The sequence below is a fragment of the Bacillus rossius genome, chromosome 1, assembly GCF_032445375.1.
Source record: "Bacillus rossius redtenbacheri isolate Brsri chromosome 1, Brsri_v3, whole genome shotgun sequence".
NCBI lineage: Eukaryota > Metazoa > Arthropoda > Insecta > Phasmatodea > Bacillidae > Bacillus > Bacillus rossius.
The window spans coordinates 132833025-132854409 of record NC_086330.1 but is presented as its reverse complement, the minus strand read 5'-3'; the positions used below and the strand labels follow the sequence as shown (position 1 = coordinate 132854409).

Here is a 21385-nt window from a genome sequence, read left to right as displayed (position 1 = left end):
TGTCTGAATAGCTTGGCGTCTGGGCTGTATATCTATTGTGCTGCACAATATTTTTTTTTTGGTGCCAAAAGTTGTGTTTCCCCAAATTTTATATTCTGTAACGACTGATTTAAAAATATTTTAGTGTATCAAATCAACAATAAGTATAACTTCTAACGCGCATACGTAAGTGCACGCACAATTTAAAAAATATATATAAGGTTTTTTTTAATATTTCATAGCTCAAAACATATAAAATACCCTTGTGATGTAATGTCCAATCTGTCGGCTCAGAGGTTAGATCGATTACCGGCTGGGTCGGAGTCTGCCTTGAGTTCAGTCCCGGATGTGGTGTTGTTTCTTTTCTTCCATGCCGCGAAAGGCAGCGGAGAACTGCCGCAGAATCACAACTAGCACGCCACGGTCAGGCGATACCCGGAGATCAAAACCAACCTCCGGACGGATTAATCCATCTTCGTCATCAGTGATGAAATTAATATACTCCTGCATTAAAACTTGGACATATAAGCTGTTATGGTATTTTATAACCCCGATATAATCACCTGACGGTATCTTACGAAACCCGTAGAGCAAAAGAAAATTTTTAAAAAACCTTCACAACCAATTGAAACACAACCTTACGTTGCTGTATGAGATGGATTCATTTTTCGCACGACACAAACCCAATAGAAATATGCAAAATTCCGTTATTTTCTTGTACCAGTATGCACACACACTTGTTCACAAATAAGTCGGTGTCTATTGTCCTTTAGCTGTGACCACGTATTTTTACATTTTGGCCTGATCGCATGTGATTGGATCATCTGAATTTTGTGAAGTTGTTACGAAAAAAAATTTCTTTCCAACCAGAATGCAGTCCATAAGTATAATGGTATGCAGTCCAGCCTTTCTCAGAACAATAATACGAATTCTACAAGCGTCTACAATTTAACGTAGTTTTCAAGGTCAGAAAACAGCCCTGAAGCTAGATAATTCACTCCGCACAACGATCAAGCGGGTTGCGTAGTTTCAGGCGAACAACAGTGTCAAAGAGAGTGATCCACCAAGCGGAAGCATTTAGGAACACATCCCAACTCCCTCCCCTCACAGTTCCTATTTTTTATTTCAAAGACAGTTATAATTTTTATTGCAGCCTACGGCAAAAAAATATAGTAAACATTTAATTTTAAAACTTAAAATATCTTTATAAACATGGTTTCAAGTTCAGCACAGAACCGTCACAGTACACAACAGAACCGTCATACCTGTCACTAAAAATATGTATATCAGAATAAAGTAAGGCACTTTACAAAAGGAAAAAAAAATATTTGATAAAGTATTTTTCTCTCCGATTTGAAAAGCCTTTTATTTTGTTAAAAATCGTTATAACTGAAAATAAATGTAGATAGTGTTGAAAAAATACCAGAAGAGGATATCTTCATGCAAGTACGTTTATATATTATGACAAAAATTTACGGTAAATATGACCGCGATATTAACTTAAGGAACAAGAAATGAATTCCCTTACGATATTGGAACTCTGAAAAGATTTTTGGTCACTGGAAACTATTCCCTAAGCGAAATATGAGCCAAGCTCAGAAAATATTAATAATAATAAAGTATGATAACCGCATGTAGAATACATCATTGCGCACAGAGTATTGCAATTGTGAACTGAAAAATCTTATATTATGCTAGTGATGTTTTTTTTATCAAGTGTAATGCACCGTTGGCAATGAGGACATGAAGGGGCCCGCCTAGTTAGGGGTGTATCTGTGTCAGTGAGGTGGGATAAGTGCGACGCTCGCTGGTGCTTCTAGCGCGGTATCGCCTCTAAGCGCAAGGCTCTGACCTGGCGCGCACCCTTCTCGTCGTGCACAGGGAAACTATGGCATTTGAGCGGTAACAATAACATTAGATGACGGAGAAATTAAGACAAAGGGGTAATAAAATACGCGTTTAGACCTTTTCACTCTCCTAAAAATACAGTTTAAAAATGAAACATGGAAATATAACTACCTATCCGCCCTGATCGTATTCTTAAATTATTTTCGTAAACAAAGACACACCTCAGATATCTTGAGCAGTTTTCAAATCGCGTGGTTTCTTCTGGAGCTCTGCACACTGTATGCATGGCCAAGTAGACCCCTTAGGGGGATTATGGTCCGCCATCTTGGATTTTTCCATCTTTTTGTTATAATTATATATTTGAATTATTTATCCAAACCTTTGACATGTCAAGGCATAAATCATACCTCCCATACCTTTTAAACTTGGTTGTAACCACATATTTTCTAACAGGCTCTAGTCAGTAAGCGCCGCGAGGTAATAACTTACCATTTCACGCGGGCGACTACATCTATCATGATCATCACACCAGTTCACAAGTGTTGACTTCGATACTTAGTCAAAGTTAAGTCATATACCATGTCATACCAAAAAAAGAACACGTGAGCTTTATTGCGTGAGGTGTGAAATAATTGAAATATGGCGAGGCATAATACCTCTTAAGGCCCCCACCTACCTAGGCACACATGTGATGTTAAGAGCTTTAGGAGAAACCACGTGATTTAAAAACTGCTTAAGATATGAGTGGTGTATGTTCACGAAAAAATCACTGAAACGGAAGGGTAGTTCTGTTTATGCAGTTAGTTTTTAAACTGTATTTTTACAAGAGTGAAATTGGCCAAATCGCTTTATTTTAAGAACAATGTTTAGGCATAAAACACCCAGTAAATATTCTTGAGAGCACTTAAGGGACTAGCAGCACACCTTTATCTTAATTTCTCCGCCATTATGGTAGCCGCTCAAATACCATAGTTTCCCTGTGCACGACGAGAGGACTGCATGTCAGTTCAGAGCCTTGCGCTTAGAGGCGACACCACTCTAAAAGCACCAGCGAGCGTCGCGCTTGTCATCATGCCTCACTAACACCAATACACCCCTGGCTAGGCGTACCCCTGATAGTATTGCGAATTTTTCGTATCAGCGAATCGAACGCAATGAGCCGAGTACGAAATGAGCTTTGTCAACGCCCAGTCGTTCGTGGAATGAAAGCAGTTCTACACTATCGATGCGCCTATCAATTACTTAAATGGGCAAAGTCGATATTCCGAGCCGAGCCCAAATGTATAGATGTACCTCACGTCAAGTAAGATCACAGCGGGCTCCGAATGACACCAACTCGCTCGTAATGTGAAGTTGTGTCATGCCAGGAGTAATGGGACCGAACCCAAGACCCTCGTCATGTGAACGTGACACGTCAGTGACCACGCACACAGAGGACGCTGTAGATTTCCGGGATAACCTACGACGCACCAAGTCTTTTCAAAACGCTCGAATACTTTCCTTCGTTTAACTTCACGTGTACTTAACCGTTATAACGTTCGCCTGCGCAGTAACAAGGCCCCGCCATGCTCGAGTGCCTACTGTGCTTGCAGACAACTTGCCTCAATAATGACAGGGACCTTGAAATCAGAACCTGTTGCTTATATGGCTTATATGTATGTAGACAAATTGTTACGATCTATGTGGGGAGACATAGGTTCGTAAAGTATAGCTCAATTACGTTTTCCAATTAAGTTTTATTATAGTTCTATTAATTACTGATATTTACATTACTATTAAATAATTGAAAAATGTCCGATCACCATTCACTGACACTTAAAATGTTTATTCGCAAGTCACTCAATATCTGCCAAGTTTCACAGTTCGCACTCCTCACTGGAGCTAGGCTGAACATTGGTTCGCCCCTTACCTCGCGCCTGTCCACAGACACAGTCTCGCGCCATTCAGTCGCACTCGCTCGGTCCCGTCACTTCGCGTCGCACCACTCTCGAGGGGGTCTCTCACCCTCTTCGCCGATGTCGCACTTCCCTTCCCTCGTGGAACTCTCCGAACTCTCGGAACTCGCATGGAACTCGCTCGGAAATTCCTCGAAGCCTGGCATCACCCTTTTATACTAGTAAGTCGTATTTCCAGAACCGACGGGAGTGGCTGTGACGTGTCGGGTCATCACGGGCCAACATGACGCCCGAAATGTCCAGAAAAGCGGCGTCCATTCACACCATTCCCAAAGCCGCTCAGCGATAGATAACAGTGCCGAGGAAGGAAGATGCGTGGAGGGGAGGGGGTACCAATGACACTTTCAATTCGGCCAGGCACGCATTTAATGCCTTCCGTCAGTGGACGGCATGTGACACAGCGTGTGACGCTAGTGGCCGAGCAGGGCCGCCAGCCAGCTCCGAACCTGGCACATGTAGCGGCACTGCCTGCGTTCTTAACACTGACCCCTGTTTAAACCTGTTCGTCTCGAACAGGTAGACCTAACTCATCCCATCCGGCATATTCCCTCAATCGGTCCAAATGTAACACTTTCATCCATACCCACTTGCCTCTCTGGATGTGTTAGACTTCATGCGGACCTTCCCATGCTGCTTGAAGCTTAGGGCACCTTCCCTTTCTTCGTTGAGGGTTGTACAGCCACACCAAAGCGCCCTTCTGGAATCCAGTTGAGATAGCCTTCAGGTCGTACCTTGTCTTCATTCGATTCGTCGCTAATCGAAGATTTTTGCGGGCTTCTTCATGTATAAGAGAATTCGCTTCTCTAGACGTGCTGGTCGGCTCTCTGCGAAAACGATTTAATTTGACGTCACAGGGCAGCCTCAACTCCTGTCCAAACACAATACTCGCAATGGTCTGCCCAGTGGAGTCATGGATGGCAGACCTATATGCCATCAGGAACAACTGGATGTATTGATCCCAATCCTGTTGATGCTCGGCCACAATCTTGGCAAGGTGTTCCTCGAAAGTTTTGTTGAACCTCTCTACTATGCCATCGGACTGAGGATGTAGGGCTGTAGTCCTGGTTTTATGTATTCCCAGTAACAAACACGCCTCCTGTAATAATGTCGACTCGAAATTGCGGCCTTGGTCTGTGTGGAGATCCATAGGTACCCCAAATCTGCAAATGAAGTTATTGCATCCTCAATGGTAGTCGCTTCTTGGTTAGGAAGTGCATAAGCCTCTGGCCACTTACTGAAGTAATCCATTGCTATCAGAATATACTGGTTACCATCTGTAGTCTTGGGAAATGGTCCAGCGATGTTCCAAAGGGGGCCCATACATTGTAGGCCCTCCTTTTCCCACGACTCCGGTGTTGTGGCCATTTTTAGCCAAGCATGCTTCGCATTGTCTACATTAAGCATCTACATCCTGGTGACACCTCAACCAATAGTAGTGTTGACGGATCTTGGCTATAGTTTTGTTCACCCCTAGATGACCACCAGATCATTACCGTCATGGATTTCACTCAACACCTCTGTCACTAGACTTTTTGGAATGAGGAGTTGCATTGTAACTACTTTTCCATTTGAACTCTCCCATGGCCTCATTAGTAGCCCATTTACCATTCTTAAGGAATCCCACTGTTCCCAGTAAGCTTGCAAACCCTTCAGTCACTGGAGATCTCATGCCATATTGGACATCCAGTACCACTTTCTAGCCAGCTTATAATAGGTGTTAGGTCAGGATCTTGCCGTTGTGCTGCTTTCAAGCTGGCATTATCCCATTTATCTGCCCTATTACTTATCGTTGTTCGCCGAACATATTCGACCCCCTCATTTTTTCTCGTACTATTGCAATGGTTGCAGTCTATCTTGCTAGGTCTTTGGGAGAGGGCATCGTCATTGCTGTGAATTCGGCCTTCCCTGTGTTCTATCCGACAATCATTTTGCTGTATCTGTTCAATCCACCTAGTAAGTTGCCCTTCTGGATTCTTGAACTATAGTAGCTACTTAAGTGCGGCATGGTCAGTGTGTAAAAGGAATTTTCTCCCATTGAAATATTTGTGGAAATGTTGCAGAGACTTCACTACAGCCAATAGTTCTCGTCATGTGATACAATAGTTGCGCTCAGGCTTAGATAAAACTTGGCGATAGAATGCTATTACTCGTTCATTTTCATCTTGAACCTTGAAAAGTACAGCACCCAACCCACCTCCGCTTGCATCTGTGTCGAGGATATACTATCCAGTTGACGGAGGTATGCAAGTATGGAGCTATTACACAGGATTTTGTGAGGCCTTGAAGGGCACTCTCACATGCTGAAGTCCATAAAAATTGTCTATTGTCCTTGGTCAGTTGGTGCAATGGTTTTTTTGATTGTCGAGAACCCAAGCACAAACCGCCTATAGTAGGTACAGAGTACAGAGTCCCAAGAAACTTCTTACTTCGTTCTTATTCTTAGGTTGAGGCCACTCCTGAACAGACTAGATCATCTCAGGATCTCTTCGCACTTCATTCTGAGATTCGATATGCCCCAAGAATGTTACCTCATGCTGGAACAAGAAGCACTTCTTAGAACTTAACCTACATTGGGCATGGCGAAGCCTGTCGAATACATCCTGAATATTTCGCAAATGTTCCTTCACTTATTTCTCACCACAATAATGTTGTCCAGGTATACTAGGCGTGTTTTCCGAGTCAAGCCATGCAGGACAAGTTCCACCAATCTCTCAAAAGTTGCAGGAGCATAACATAACCTGAATGGTAACACAGTGAACTGGAACAGCCCAATACCTGTCGTGAAAGATCAAGTGTGGAGAACCATTTGGTGCCAGAGAGTGTATCAAGTGTGTCATCGATACGTGGGAGGGGGTAGCTGTCATTTTTGGTGACATCATTCAGCTTCTGGTAGTCCACACAGAACCTCAGTTGGCAATTCTACTTTGCCACTAAAACGACTGGGGAAACCCAAGGACTCACTGATGGTTTTATTGCACCACTCTCCATCATACCCACGATAACATTCTCTGCTTCTTCGTGTTTTGTTAGTCAGTCGCTGTGGTGCTTGTCGGATTGGCTCCGCATCGCCTGTGTTGATGCAATGGTAGACCAGATTTATTCTCCCAATGTCAGCATCCCCTAAGGAAAATACATTCTGGTTTCTTACTAGAAAATCTGTTACTTCTTCTATTTCTCCATAGTTCGATTATTTCGGCATCGCCTTAGTAAATATTCTAGATTTTGGTTCAGTGGTCGGCATATCTAATAGGTGAGGAAGACTCACACAGGCCTACCCAAAAGACTGGCTATTGGGTCTCCCTGTATCAGAACCCTTGTTAGGTTCGCGGTTGACCACCCTGACTGGTACAACCTTGCCAAACCTTTGCAATGCTTCGAGCGACCAGGAGCATCTTCAGTGCTGATGTCATATCTGGCTCAATCAGGTAGCTCATGTTGTCCTTAGGGTTTCACCTAATCCTAGCTGCAATTATCTGCTCATGGTTTGCTGGAATTGAAACAGATTCGCTAACTACAAATTGCATTAAAGGGAATTATAATTGGACGGGGGTAAAAAAGGCCACCTCTTCATCTTTAATACGCAGTAAGTACCTGTCCTTCCATGTCAATAACGAATCCGTATCGATTCATGATGTCCACTCCTAGAATTATCTCATCGGCGATATCAGTATAAAGAAAGGTCTGTGTTTATATCCAAGTCCTAATCCTTCCCTCCAAATTCAGCTGTCCATGCATGGGTGAAGTGTCTCTGCTAGCTGTTTTGAGTCTGTATGGAATGGGTGTTCTCTTCAGTTTTTCCCTACTTACAATGTCTGTGCGTGCGAACTATAGATGCCGATGCACCTGTGTCAACATTAAGTAAACACTGTCTGTCATTAATACATCCATTAAGCAACAAACTGTCATGGCTTCTACGAAGTACAGATACAGGAAAAACCCTATGGGCTATCATTTCCTGTAGAGCTGGCATGTGCCCCCTTACACTAGCTATTTATCGTTTCCCTGTTGATCTTCCTGATTCTCTTCCTGCTGCGATGTCTTCCTGCATGTTGGACAGTCCCACTGGATGTGTCCTGGTTCACTGCAGACGAAGCACCGCAGGCGTCCTCCTGCTCTTCTGATCTGGTTACCTGGAGTATCAATCAGCAGCTTCTTCAATGCCCTGAGAATATCTACTTCATTAGTGGTGTTTCCAGCATTTTCTGCATTGTAGGGCTCCAGTCCAGCTCTCCTTGTCCCGATGCTTGTGTTTCCTGGGTCACTGCGTGCTGCCTCTATTTCTAGGGCATGGACCAAGGCCTCGCAGCTCCTCTTGGGCCAGGCCAAACGAAGAGTTTGTTGAACCTCCGCATCTTGGGGTCCATCTATAAAAGCGCTGGTGGCTAGCTGCTGGTGGAACTCAGTTGGTATTTCTGGGTAGGTGAGGTGCACGAGATGCTCCATGTCGGTTTTGAATTCCTGGAGTGTTTCTGAAGATCTCTGTTCAAGTGTCTTCAGGGCTCGCCCATGTGTCGGTCGCCATATCTCAGCTCAAGGGCCTCTATTAATACTCCATAGTCTTTCTGGTCTGAAACTGGTATGGTCTGCAGCAGCTCTAGTGGAGATTCTCGCAGTACTGGTGACTTTTCTTCCTCGTCCCAACCATTCACTTCAGCAGCTGTCTCGAACTGTCGCCTGTAGACAGCCCACAACAATTGGCTATCAAAGGTGTGTGGCTTGAATTTTGGGTGACCAGTTGTGCCTTTCGCCTTCACGTCTCTGCCATTACTCCGTTTCGTAGCAGATGTAGCTTCCTTGATCATCCGACGGTACTCTTTAGTTACAACTGCTACTCACTGTTCGGTGGCCTGCTCGAGTTGAACTAGCTGTTCACCGTCAGTTCTTCATGTTCTGCTAGATGTTGCTTCAAACACTGCACTTTGCCTTACAACTGGATGCTGGTTTCACCGATCTTCATCATTTCTTCTTGGTTCCTCTTGATGCTCTCTATCTCTGTCTTCATGGCACTCTTCATCTCCTCTTGGCAGTTCTTCATTTCATTATTTATCTCTTCTTGGCTATGATCAATTTTTTTTCAACTCTTCCTAGTTACTCTCTATTTTATTGCTCATTTCGGCCAAGAAATCCATTATGTTTTTGAGTTTGTCGGCAGCCATCTTCCTTGGCAACATACACTATTAATGTCACCATCACTACTGTCCTATATTATGCTATAATTTCACCTACGAGCTAACCTAAATTCATACTCAAAACTAACTACAGTTAAAACTACACTTAAAACTAACTACGGTTAAATTTGAAAAACAAAATTCTAATTATTTTTCAATTTTATTAATTCGCTATTAACTATCCGTAAATCATTTCATTAGTACTATCCCACTTCTGACACCAAAATATTAGACCTATGTGGGGAGAACTGGGCTCGTAAGGGATAGCCCAATTAGGTTTTATTACAGTTTAATTACTAATATTTACATTACTAATAAATAATTGTACTTAAATATGTCCGATCACCAATCACTGGCACTGAAAAAAATGTTTATTCGCAAGTCACTCAATGTCCTTCAAATTCTACAGGATGCACTCCTCACTGCTAGGCTCAACAGTGGTTCGCCCTCTACATCGCGCCACTTGGTCGCACCCTCTAGGCCCCGTCGCTCCACGTCGCGCTACTCTTAAGGGGGTCTCTCACCCTCTTCGCCGATGTCGCACTTCCCTTCATTCGCGGAACTCTCGGAACTCTCAAACTCTCGAAGACCAGCGTCGCCCTTTTATACTAGTGAGTTATCTTTCCAGAACCGACGAGAGCGGCAGTGACGAGTCTCGTTATCCCGGGTCAACCCGACGCCCGAAAAGTCCAGAAAGACGGCACTCATTGACGCCACTCCGCGCGGCGGCCCACGGAATTCCCAAAGCCGAGAAGCGGTATATAACAGCGCCGAGGAAGGATGATGCGTGGGGAGCACAGGGTGAGGGAGGTAGCGACGACCCTTGTAATCCGGCCAGGCACGCGTGGCATGCCTTACGTCAGTGGAGGCCACGTGACATAGCGCATGATGCCAGTGGCCTGGCAGGGCCACCAGCCAGCTCCAAACCTGGCAGGTGTCGCGGTCCTGTCTGCGTTCGTAACAATATAATTATCTCAATATATTAATTACCCTCCCCCCTCCCCCAATTGTTTGTTCGCCATCTGGATGGAAAAAAACACTTCGGTTGAAATTAAATTCAAAGATATTCCATGCTGTGGTATTTAATATTCTTTTATTTTCAACATGACAGGTTTTCTTTTATGATTCTTAAACAGCGAGTTCAAGCATTATAGCATTTATAAAGCTACCTACGGTTTGTTTTACTAACCTTTGAATAGGAGTGGTCACAACTACATGATTACATTGTAAGCAGATGGAGCAGATTTTTTTTCTTCAGCTCATGGTCTTTACCAAGTTAGTTAAGACTACTAAACATTGTCTGAAGTGTAATTTTTGCATTATAGAAACAGTATTAAATGCTTTATTTTTATGTGACTATGTTTAAATAACGGTAATTCTAATTCAAACTTACATGGCCAATCACAATTTCCGCAATAGTTTGGGCATAAAAATGTGGCGGTGGTGAAGTGAAAAAAGTGACTTCAAATGTTTACATTTTTGCACTATTCTTCATAATTTTATCTCAAAGTTGTTAAATCATAATTTTTTTTTAACATATCAAACATGGTTTAAATAATTCACTATTTTATGCATAAAATTAATTTTATTTGATTCAAATTTATTAACACGTGTATCCAATATATGCTCACAAAGTAGATGAGTACATTTGAAAAACTTGCCTATTACTCATAGTGACCTGTAAATATACAATAACTTTTTAAAAATTTTACATGTGTAAATCTTTGTCCTACCTATGTATATATATATATATATATATATATATATATATATATATATATATATATATATATATATATATATATATATATATATATATGCACAACTCAAATATGCTAAGCCCGGTTTATATTTTATAACGTTTCAAAATATATGTTTTCGTTATACTCCACTTTTCAAACTGGATCTCGCTTTTTAAGACATTCACGTCAACAAAACAATGCAAAGTCCGTTATTTCAAACAAGTGCCTAAAAATAAGGCCGTGTGTTTAAAATACCTTCCGTGAACATCAAGTTGCATGCTCTGCCACAGACTACAGTGTAACTGACCTTCGAAGCGACAAAGTTAGTGGTTGGCAAACGTGCAAAAATAAACACGGAGATGTTTTGTCTGCAACACTGCCAACAAGGAAGACTGAAATATACACGTGTCTAATGGTTTTGTGTGACAGACAAGTTAATAAATGATAAATGCCCAGTGAACATGGAAAAAAACACAGGAACTCTCCCTCAGAGCTTAACATGTGGGGTTGAGGTGGCTGTCTCATAGCACCAAGGAGTTATGGTACATTAGTTTAAAATAAAATGCTTATTTGATTAAAATAATATTACCTATGTTCTATAAAGATTAATTATTCTAAGAGTAAACAGAGTTCTTTTTTGCTTTAATTTATGCCTACACATGGCTTGTTTGTCTCCAGTGTCAATAAATTCATGTTGTTAGAAAACATAATGCACAAAAACATTTTATTCAAATAACACATCAACACACATGTTTCTTTACACATTGCTTACTTACTTCACCCCCCCCCTTTTTTTTTCCTTTTTTTCACTCAATTTTTCAGCTGCAAAAACATTTTTGGGATCAGTTCTTCTTATATATTTGATGACTGTTGTACAAATATGGTTGTCTTGTAAGTAAAAGTGTTATAAAAATAAATAATACACACACAATCATCTCTAGATCATTTTTTTCCCCATGATATGAAAATAAAAAAACTCATTGACTTGAAAATATCACAGAAAAAATAAGGCAATAAGCATGTGAACACACAAAATCCAATTTTATACATTTTTCATAATAGTTAAAAACCTATCAAGGAACAAAATCATTACAATGTTAGGTGCAAATCCAAACTATAATGTAAGATATATTTTAGTTCTATTTTTAAAGTTCAATTATTAAAAATAAAGTTGTAAAAAGTAGGAAAGTATAACAGGTATGAAATGCATACTGATTAATTTGATAATTATGTACAGTAAAACTCAATAATACAAACATGGAAGGACCATAATTTTTCCACTTTGAAATAACAAAGAATGTATCACACAAAATATTTAAAAATTTAATCACAATATTTATGTCAAATCTAAATCACATTCTAATTTAAAAAAAAAATAGTTTTCTCACCTATAAAATAGAATATTTTGCAAGAAAACATGCACAAAATTTTATACAACACGAAACATTCTTTTTTTAGGGATTATAAAATACATTTTAAGATGGCTTCACCTGTGTCTAAAAAAATTATTTTGTACTCTACCATACTTTTTGAAGGGATTTAAAACAGAATAATAAAGCAAATGTTTAGGAGCTACCAACAAAAAAACATACCATCATTTTATAAGCATATGTAATTTTTAAGTCATCCCTCCCCCCAAAACAACACAACATTAGTATTATTTTAGTTCAAATTCACATGGAGTCTTTTCGTTATGGAATATTTGTATTAAGCATGTAATGCAATTATGTAATTATTTACTCTTGAAACAAAAACATTTTGTATTACATATTAACAATACTTTTATATTAAACAAATTACTTAACACTATACCAGTAGTATAGTTTGGTATGTCGTGGCACAAGGATCAGGGTGTGGTTTGTGGCGGTTTCTGCTGCCTTGGAACCTAATCCTCCGATGACGTCACGGCGGCCATCTTGGATGACCTTGACCTTGAACTTTTACCTTGACCTTTAAAATATACTAAAATTCGCCCAAAAATTGCCAAATTTTCCAATTTTTTTTGGAAAAGAATCCTGCCAAAAATTCTCAAAAAATTCCACAATTCAAAAATTAGGATTTCGAAAACCTCAAATTTTTTTTTGCCTAAGAGAGAACCCAAATTCCTAAAAGAGGCTTAAGCAACCATGTATAAAGCCTCCAATAAGCATCTGACGTCATCTAGGATTATACCACCATATTGGATTATGACGTCACCGTTGAAATTTCCGTTACGGCCACCATCTTGAAAATCAGTAATTTTTGTTAGAAAATCGGGCAAAAATTATAAAATTTATAAAAAAATAATTGCATTTAATAATAAAAGTTATATAAAAAAATTTAAAAAATTAAATGTACACATTAAATGTACAAATTAAAAAAAATTATCGACCGATCCTTCCTCCACAGAAGCCGACGGTAGACTAACCTCCCGCCACTAATACCAAGGTATATATCATCAGCTGGTATGATGTCACATCCGCCATCTTGTTTTCATCCGCTGGAGACCACCATATTGTTTTCGTCTGCTAGAGTGCGCTGATGCCATGTTAGTTTAATTATTACCTGCTAGAGTGCAGTAATCATTTATTATTAATATGACACCCGCCATTTTGTAATTTGGACGCCATCTTGGAATTTTGTAATTATTTAGCTAAAAATTCGGGAAAAATTCCAAAAAAAATTACAATCAATTTACAAATTGATTCGATCGGTTCCAAACCGTCGCATGTTTCGTTACGACCGCCATCTCAAAAATTCTTAATTTCAATGCTATAAATTCCGAAAAAAATCCAAAAAATATTTTTAAAATTGCCGACTTCAAATGTTTAGTTATTTAAACGATTTCGGTACTCCGTTCGATTTCCAGCAAGAGTAAACCAGTAATTTATTAATATATTTGAAAATTCTCAATGAAAAGTAATAAAAACGTCTTACGGCACACCCGACATTTGAATTATGTCACTGCTGTATCAATTATCATTACGGATGCCATCTTGAAAATCTTTATTTATTATCAGATTTTAATGAAAAAAAGTTCAAAATTCATAAAAAAAACCAACTTATTAGAATACTGATTGATTAGATGGATTCCAATCCTTGGTTCGAAACCGGTAAGAGCAAAAAATAAAAACGCCAGATCCTACCTCCATGGAAGCCGCCTAGACTGACCTCTCACCACCAATGACAAGGTATATATAGTCATCTGGTATAAAGTCATGTCCGCCATCTTGCATTCGTCTGCTGGTGGCCACCATCTTGTTTTCGTCTGCTAGTGTGCTGGTGCCATGTTAGTATGATTTTCTGTTCACCATACCTTTGACCTCGACTGTTGATATATAACTTTGACCTTGAACTTTGACCTTGACCTTGAAATTCGACCTTGACATTGAAATTTGACCTTGACCTTGAAATTTGATTTTGATCTTGACGGCCATCATGGATCCTACATTTTATGTTATGTACATCATACCAGTAGCTACCACCTGCTAGAGGACATTGTCACCATCTTGTTTTTGTCTGCTGGAGGACACCATCTTGTGTGTGTACTCATCTTATAGAGTGCATTACCATCATGCTAGTTTTATTCTAACCTGCTAGAGTGCAGTTATCATTTATTATTACTGAGGTGTCCACCCACCATCTGGATATTTGGGCACCATATTGGAATCATGTAATTATTTAGCTAGAGATTCGGGAAAAATCCAAAATTAATCAAAAAGTTTACTCATTAAAGTAATGATTGATTCGAAACTTGGTTCGATCCCTGGACGATATAAAATTAATGTAATATAACATAAATTTAGCTTAATAGTGGCAGGTTCGAGAAATAAAACACAGCAATTTCTTTTACAAACATAATATTTATTAGTTAATTTCTATTATACTGTAGGATCACCCTGCGAAGGTTAGCAATCTTATAAACATTTAGGTCTACATACCCGTGAAATGTTTAATTCTTAGCTCCAATCGGTTTATGCTAGACAGAGACCAGCCAAAACGTTTACTGACATAGTACCTACCTACATCTCTTCTTGACAGAGTTTCTGGACACCATGTTTAACAGTCTGCTTCACGACGTCAGAACTGTAAATTACTACAACCAATGTCTTGCATGCACACTTCTTCACTTTGTCATTGAACATACATGACTTTCCATATATATAGTCCAGCAACATGTTATACTTTAAAAGAACGTCTGTTGCTACATCATCAGTAAGCTAATTTATAATATTCTGCCTGACAGGGGCGCAACAACTAAATTTCCAAATGGGGGGCAACATACCTTTTTATAAATAATCATCGATCCCTCCAAATGAAGCGGGGGGGTCCGGGGGTCCTCCCCCGGGAAAATTTGTATTTTAAGGTGGAAAATGGTGCTATTTAAGCAGTTTTATTATCTAATAATTGATTACACAGCACTTTCTTTGCCCCTGTTTGCCCCCACTTCAAGTTTTCAGAAGGGGGGGGGGGGGGGGGGGCAAAATACCCTTCCCCCCCGTGTTGTTGCGCCCCTGCTGCCTGATACCGTCAAGGAAAATAAAAATGTCTTTGGCTCCAAATACTCAACAGTTCCAAAGGTCCAAAGCTACAAAGCTCCAAAAGCTATAAAGCACCAAAGCTCCAACAGCTCCAAAGCTCCAAAAGCTACATAGCTCCAACAGCTCCAACAGCTCTGTCGTTTTTTATATTTTGCTCTTACTGGTTTTGAACCAAGGATGGAAATCGATCTAATCAATCAGTATTCTAATAAGTTAATTTTTTTATGAATTTTGAACTTTTTTTCATTAAAATCTGATAATAAATAAAGATTTTCAAGATGGCATCCGTAACAATAATTGATACAGCGGTGACATAATTCAAATGTCAGGTGTGCTGTAAGATGTTTTTATTACTTTTTATTGAGAATTTTTAAATGTATTAATAAATTACTGGTTCACTCTTGCTGGAAATCAAACGGTGTACCGAAACCATTTAAATAACTAAACATTTGAAGAAGGCAGTTTTAAAAATATTTTTTTGGAATTTTTTCAGAATTTCTAGCTTTGAAATACAGGATTTTCAAGATGGCGGTCGTAACGAAACATGCGACGGTTTGGAACCGATCGAATCAATTTGTAAATTTATTGTAAAATTTGTTGGTGTTTTTTGGAATTTTTCCCAAATTTTTAGCTAAATAATTACAAAATTCCAAGATGGCGTCCAAAATTTCGAGATGGCGTCCAAATGACAAAATGGTACGTGTCACATTAATAATAAATTATTACTGCACTCTAGCAGGTAATAATTAAACTAACAAGACATCAGCGCACTTTAGCAGACGAAAACAATATGGTGGTCTCCAGCAGATGAAGACAAGATGGCGGATGTGACGTCATACCAGCTGACGACATATACCTTGGTATTAGTGGTGGGAGGTTAGTCTGCCGACGGCTACCGTGGAGGAAGGATCAGTAGATGTTTTTTTTTTACCTCGCCGGGTTTGAACCGAGGTCTCCGAGGTCCATGGCATAGGTGTACATTTAATTTTTTTAAAATATTTTTTATTTAATTTTTATTATTAATTTTGATTATTTAATTTTTTTTATAAATTTTATAATTTTTTCCCAATTTTCTAACATAAAAATTATGGACTTTCAAGATGGTGGCCGTAACGGAAATTGCAGCGGTGACATAATCCTATATGGCGGTCATAATCCTAGATGACGTCTCAGGCTTATCGGAGGCATTGGACATGGATGCTTAAGCCTCTTTTAGGAATATGGGTTCTTTCTAAGGCAAAAATTTTTTTTGAGGTTTTCGAAATCCTAATTTTTGAATCGTGGAATTTTTTGAGAATTTTTAGGGATTTTTTTTCCAAAAAAAAAAAAATGTAAATTTTGGCAATTTTTGAGGAATTTTGGGCAAATTTTGGTCAAGGTCATCCAAGATGGTCGCCGTGACATCATCTGAGATGTAGGTTCCAAGGCAGAAGAAACTGCCACTAACCACACCCTGAACCCTGTGGCAGGACATACCAAACTATACTACTTATACCTCCTATGTAATTTGTAGATACTGTGAAAATACTTTGTATTAATGAGAGTTTTGTATTAACAGGGTTTATATAAATGAGGTTTTAGTGTATAAGGGTTAAAAATAATAGGTAATGTAAAATAAGACAAGATAATCTTGGATGTATTTGCATTTACTGACAACAATAAATATACATAATTACAAACTAAACATTTACTAACAAAGACAATGTACAGTTCATTAATCATAAACCAGATCATCTCCAAGAAAATCGTCTTCTTCAAACTCTTCAAAATAGGTTTTTATTAAGTTCATCAAATTGTAGTACTCTGTTTTATCATCAGTAGTTACAGATATCACCCTCTGTATGCAGATGTTGAACATGTGGTACATTTCCTGCAAAGAAAAAAAAATCACTAATATTCAAACAAAACTACTTGATAATATTTTAGAAACTGAATCAGCTACTGGTAATGCTGCAAGAACGGAGAGGTAATCGCAGTAAATGCAGTTGCATAATATTCCAGTGTATGTTTATTATACTGACACATTGTGCATTATTGATATATGTAGTTAGGTTTCTTTAAAAGCTACATTTTTCAAATTATTTTATTTGTTTTAGGAAATTCTCATGTGTTGTTAAACTTACGTATATTGTTTTCTATTTTGAGCTAGTTTGTTCATATAATCGCAAAGTAGGTTTAGAATGAATAAACCTTAAATACCTTTATTAGTGACAGGATAATTTTTTTTTTAAATTTCCAAGTGCAAGTTATTCAGAAATAGATTTCACAAGTAGAGTCGATGCTCTTTAATTACAGTTTTCATCACATTTTGTAATTTGGTACTTAATTCATGTTCAGATTTTCCAGTAACATTATTGGTTCCCCGCCTGCCTAGAAGACAGTTTCGCGCTTCTTTGTTATACACTTGCTTGGCCCCCTCTTGCTCATACAGGCATAGGTAGATTTAGAGGGGGGCACATGACCTCCCCCCCCCCCCGAAGGGTAAAATATGCACTGTGATAACATGACTTCTGAAGTAATAAACAGGCATTATTACAGTAGGTCCGTAGTATCGGTGCCCCACCCAGAAGTCAATCCTTGGTACGCCCCTGCATACAGAGTTCCCATAATCTTACTCTAAACAATTTCCCATAGTTTTTGCTAATCTTCCTGTCCAACCAAACAATTTTCCCTTATCTCATTAATAAATTTTGCAAGATAACAAAATATTTAACAAAAAAAACTTATCAAAACTTGTTCCGACCATAAAATGTTAACTTTATGTAAAATATTTTCCAGCATAATATGCAGTGAGCAATTTTATCATTTCCATAAGGCTACACAACAACGCTACCATCTGGAAAAATATATATATACATTTTTTTTTTATCTATCTGTGATTAGGTAAATGACTTTCAATATTTTATCTTGCTTCAAATCATTCCAATAATATGCAGTTGATTTATTGTTTTTTAAATGTTTAATTAATGATGTTCTTATGTTTTATTAGTGATCAATGGATTTTCAACTACACATGTATTTGTGATTAAAATACAGACTGGTTTTAAGACATTTAAGAAACACAATGTATTAAAAGTAGGGGTGGGAAAATCAAATCCTCAAATATCATCAAATCCTTAGTATTCAAAGGATTCAATATTCGAGGAACAAGAATCTAAGAATAATATTAGAGGAAATAGAGCAAATCAATAATTCAACACTGATAACGTCTGAAGTTTACTAGGTAAAATATTCATCATACCTATCCTGTTAACATCCCTTCAAACGAGTAATTATATAAATAAAATTACAATACATATTGATTCTGAAAAATAACGTTTGTAAAAAAAAACTTTTTAAAAGATAGTGTTCGGTAACTTTATATTGTGTATATCTTGACATTTGTTGTTGTTTGAGCTTGGACATATCTAAGTATATTTGGGCAACTTTTCTTGCTTGTGTGTGCTGCGTTGCGGAAGAATTTCTCATAGCAAGCTGTGCTCCAGACACCGGAGAAAACAAAAGACAGTCTACTCAAGATGGCCGCCTAAGCACATGTCGGTGCTAGGCGCTGCTTCAATTTTATCGAATAAGTTTGTTGGGAGTTTTCGTTCCTGTTGTCACGGAACATTTTGGTCCTCCGGGCCGGATCGGTCACGCATTTCGTGATAATTACGGCGGGTCGGTTCGGTTACAGTTGTGTTTAGAAGCCATAAACGTCCGCGGCACGTGCGTGTGCGTCTCGGTTTGTGGAAGAAAACTTTGGTGCAGAAACGTAACTGCGTGCTGTTAACAGTCCACAGCAGCGTTACGGACATTTGTGAGAAACAATTCTTGATACGTGAAAAAGCGGAACAATAAACGTTACTCTGTCGGGCGCGTCTTTGTCTTGGTCAGATGCAGTGATCCTTTGTTCTGGTGACGTCATGTGAACGGGTCTCGAGACTCGGTCACTTGCTTGAACTGTTCGGGTCACGATTACCTTTTTTTGGGGATGCGAGTGAACGAATCGGTTCGTTCGCGACGAACGGGTCACGCGGCACACAGTGCGGGAAGCGTGAAAGGGCCCGCGCCGCGTAAGAAAGAAGTTGTTGTTGGTTTGCGGGCTTCTAGGTTGCAACGCTGACAGCAAGAAAATATAAAATGGCAGACTTGACAGCTGTCCACTTCAGGTTGACGCGAGCGGAAAATTGTTTGCATAGAGCGTCAACTCTCGCAGCACAGGCTACTGGAAGCCACCTGCAGGGACCTGGACCAGATACGGAAGGGTTTTGAGGAGGATCATCTTATAATTGCTACCAGTTCAGGACAAATCGCCGACTTTGACGAAGAGGCCCACAATATAAGGTTGGATACCTTCGATGATTTGTACTATAAAATAAGATCGATTTCTGATTCTTTCACCAAGCTAACCCTACCCAGCTCAACACATGTTTCATCAACCATTGCTCAGGATTTGCCAAAAGTGCATCTTCCAGCCATCAAACTACCATCATTCAGAGGTGAAAAAAGTCATGGCAAAACTTCTCCAACTTATTTGAGACATTAGTTGCTAAGCAGAAACAACTCACCAATGTGGAGCGACTGTCCTATTTAAAATTGTCTTTGGAGGCAGAGCCCTTGTCTCTAGTACAGTCTCTCCCACTTACTGAGGAGAACTTTGATGTTGCGTGGAAGCTCCTTCAACGGCGATATAATAATAAGAGATTGATTGTTAATCACCATATTGCGGCACTGGTGAGTGCACCATCTGCCACAGGGAATTCTTCCACATTACTGCAGTTATTGTCAGCTATCCAAGAAAACGTGGCTGCCCTTAAGGTGTTGAGCATCTCGGTGAATACGTGGGACCCGTTGCTAGTATATTTATTGGAGAGGAAATTGGATGCAAACCTGAGACGAGACTGGGAGCTGAGCATCACAGATCCAACCCACATACCAACAGTGGAACAATTTATTGTATTTTTGGAAGGTCGACAACGGGTGCTGGAATCCTTAGGGAATGGTCAAAGGCTGAACGCTGGTCAAAAGCCAAGCCAACAACAAACTCAGGCTGCGTCTTGGCGGTCTTATGGTCGTCCTTCTACACAGTCATTTCTGGGTCATTCAGGAGCAAATAAGTCTCAACATTGTATGCTGTGTGAGGGCTCTCACTCATTATCTCAATGTTCCAAATTTGTGGAAACCTCCCCGACACAGCGATTTGAATTAGCCAAACAGCTGAAGGTTTGCATAAATTGCCTTCGGCAGTTCCATAAGGCAAGAGACTGCTATTCTAAGACCAACTGCAGAACCTGTGGATCACGCCACCATACATTGCTACATTTTGACGATTCCATACCATCCAGCCACACCTTAGACACCAATCAGGAACAAATCACGGAGGCACCCTTGACTGATGACAGTAATGAGCAACTGTCCACCACAACTTTGACCAGTACTGGTCCTTCATCATTTGTGCTATTGGCAACAGCAATTGTGGGTGCTAGGGATATTAGTGGCAACATTCAAAAATGTAGAGTGCTCCTGGACTCTGGTAGTCAAGCAAACTTTATCACAAGCCAGTGTCTTCAGAGGTTAGGTTTACCTCGACGCAAATGTTCACAGCTGATTCAGGGCCTCTCAGGTGTGTCTGTTACATCCGTGAAAGGAACTGTCTCTTGTCAACTGCAACCTGTTGGTGATGATGCTCAATCGTTCACCATTGACACACTGGTTTTGAACAAAATAAGTGAAAAGTTGCCTAATGCCTATATCGCTTCTGGGCAGTGGAACCATCTCTCAAATCTTAAAAAGGCAGACTCCAACTTTGGAATACCTGGTACAATTGAGATGCTACTGGGAGCTGAGCTTTTCCCTCTTCTGTTAACTGGTGGTCGTGTTGAAGGCATCCCTGGCTCGCCAACAGCATTGGATTCCATTTTTGGGTGGTTGGTCATGGAAAAAATTGAATCGAAGTCAGTTTCTCTAGTGTCTGGATTATCGACTTGTCTTCAGGCTTCACTGGTGCCACTGGAAGAGACCATGAAGAAGTTTTGGGAACTGGAAGAAATTCCTCACGTGATTCCTGAAACCCCAGACGAAATTCAGTGTGAAGACATTTTCCGAACTACTCACAAAAGAGGGTCTGGTGGTCGCTATACAGTAACTTTACCATTCAGAACTACGGCCTCGGAACTGGGAGAGTCGAAATC

At 39.6% G+C, this 21385-nt stretch overlaps 1 protein-coding gene across 7 annotated transcripts in view; it reads right to left on the bottom strand.

The window, feature by feature from the left end:
• Positions 1-16842: 16842 nt before the first annotated feature.
• LOC134546165 (codanin-1) overlaps positions 16843-21385 on the bottom strand; it is a 65855-nt gene continuing 61312 nt past the window's right edge. For all 7 annotated transcript variants that reach the window (XM_063388740.1, XM_063388743.1, XM_063388741.1 and 4 more), the window contains one exon: positions 16843-17082. In XM_063388740.1, the coding sequence (XP_063244810.1) occupies positions 16927-17082 (156 nt within the window). In that variant the 3' untranslated portion in view covers positions 16843-16926. The remainder of the gene's footprint in view (positions 17083-21385) is intronic.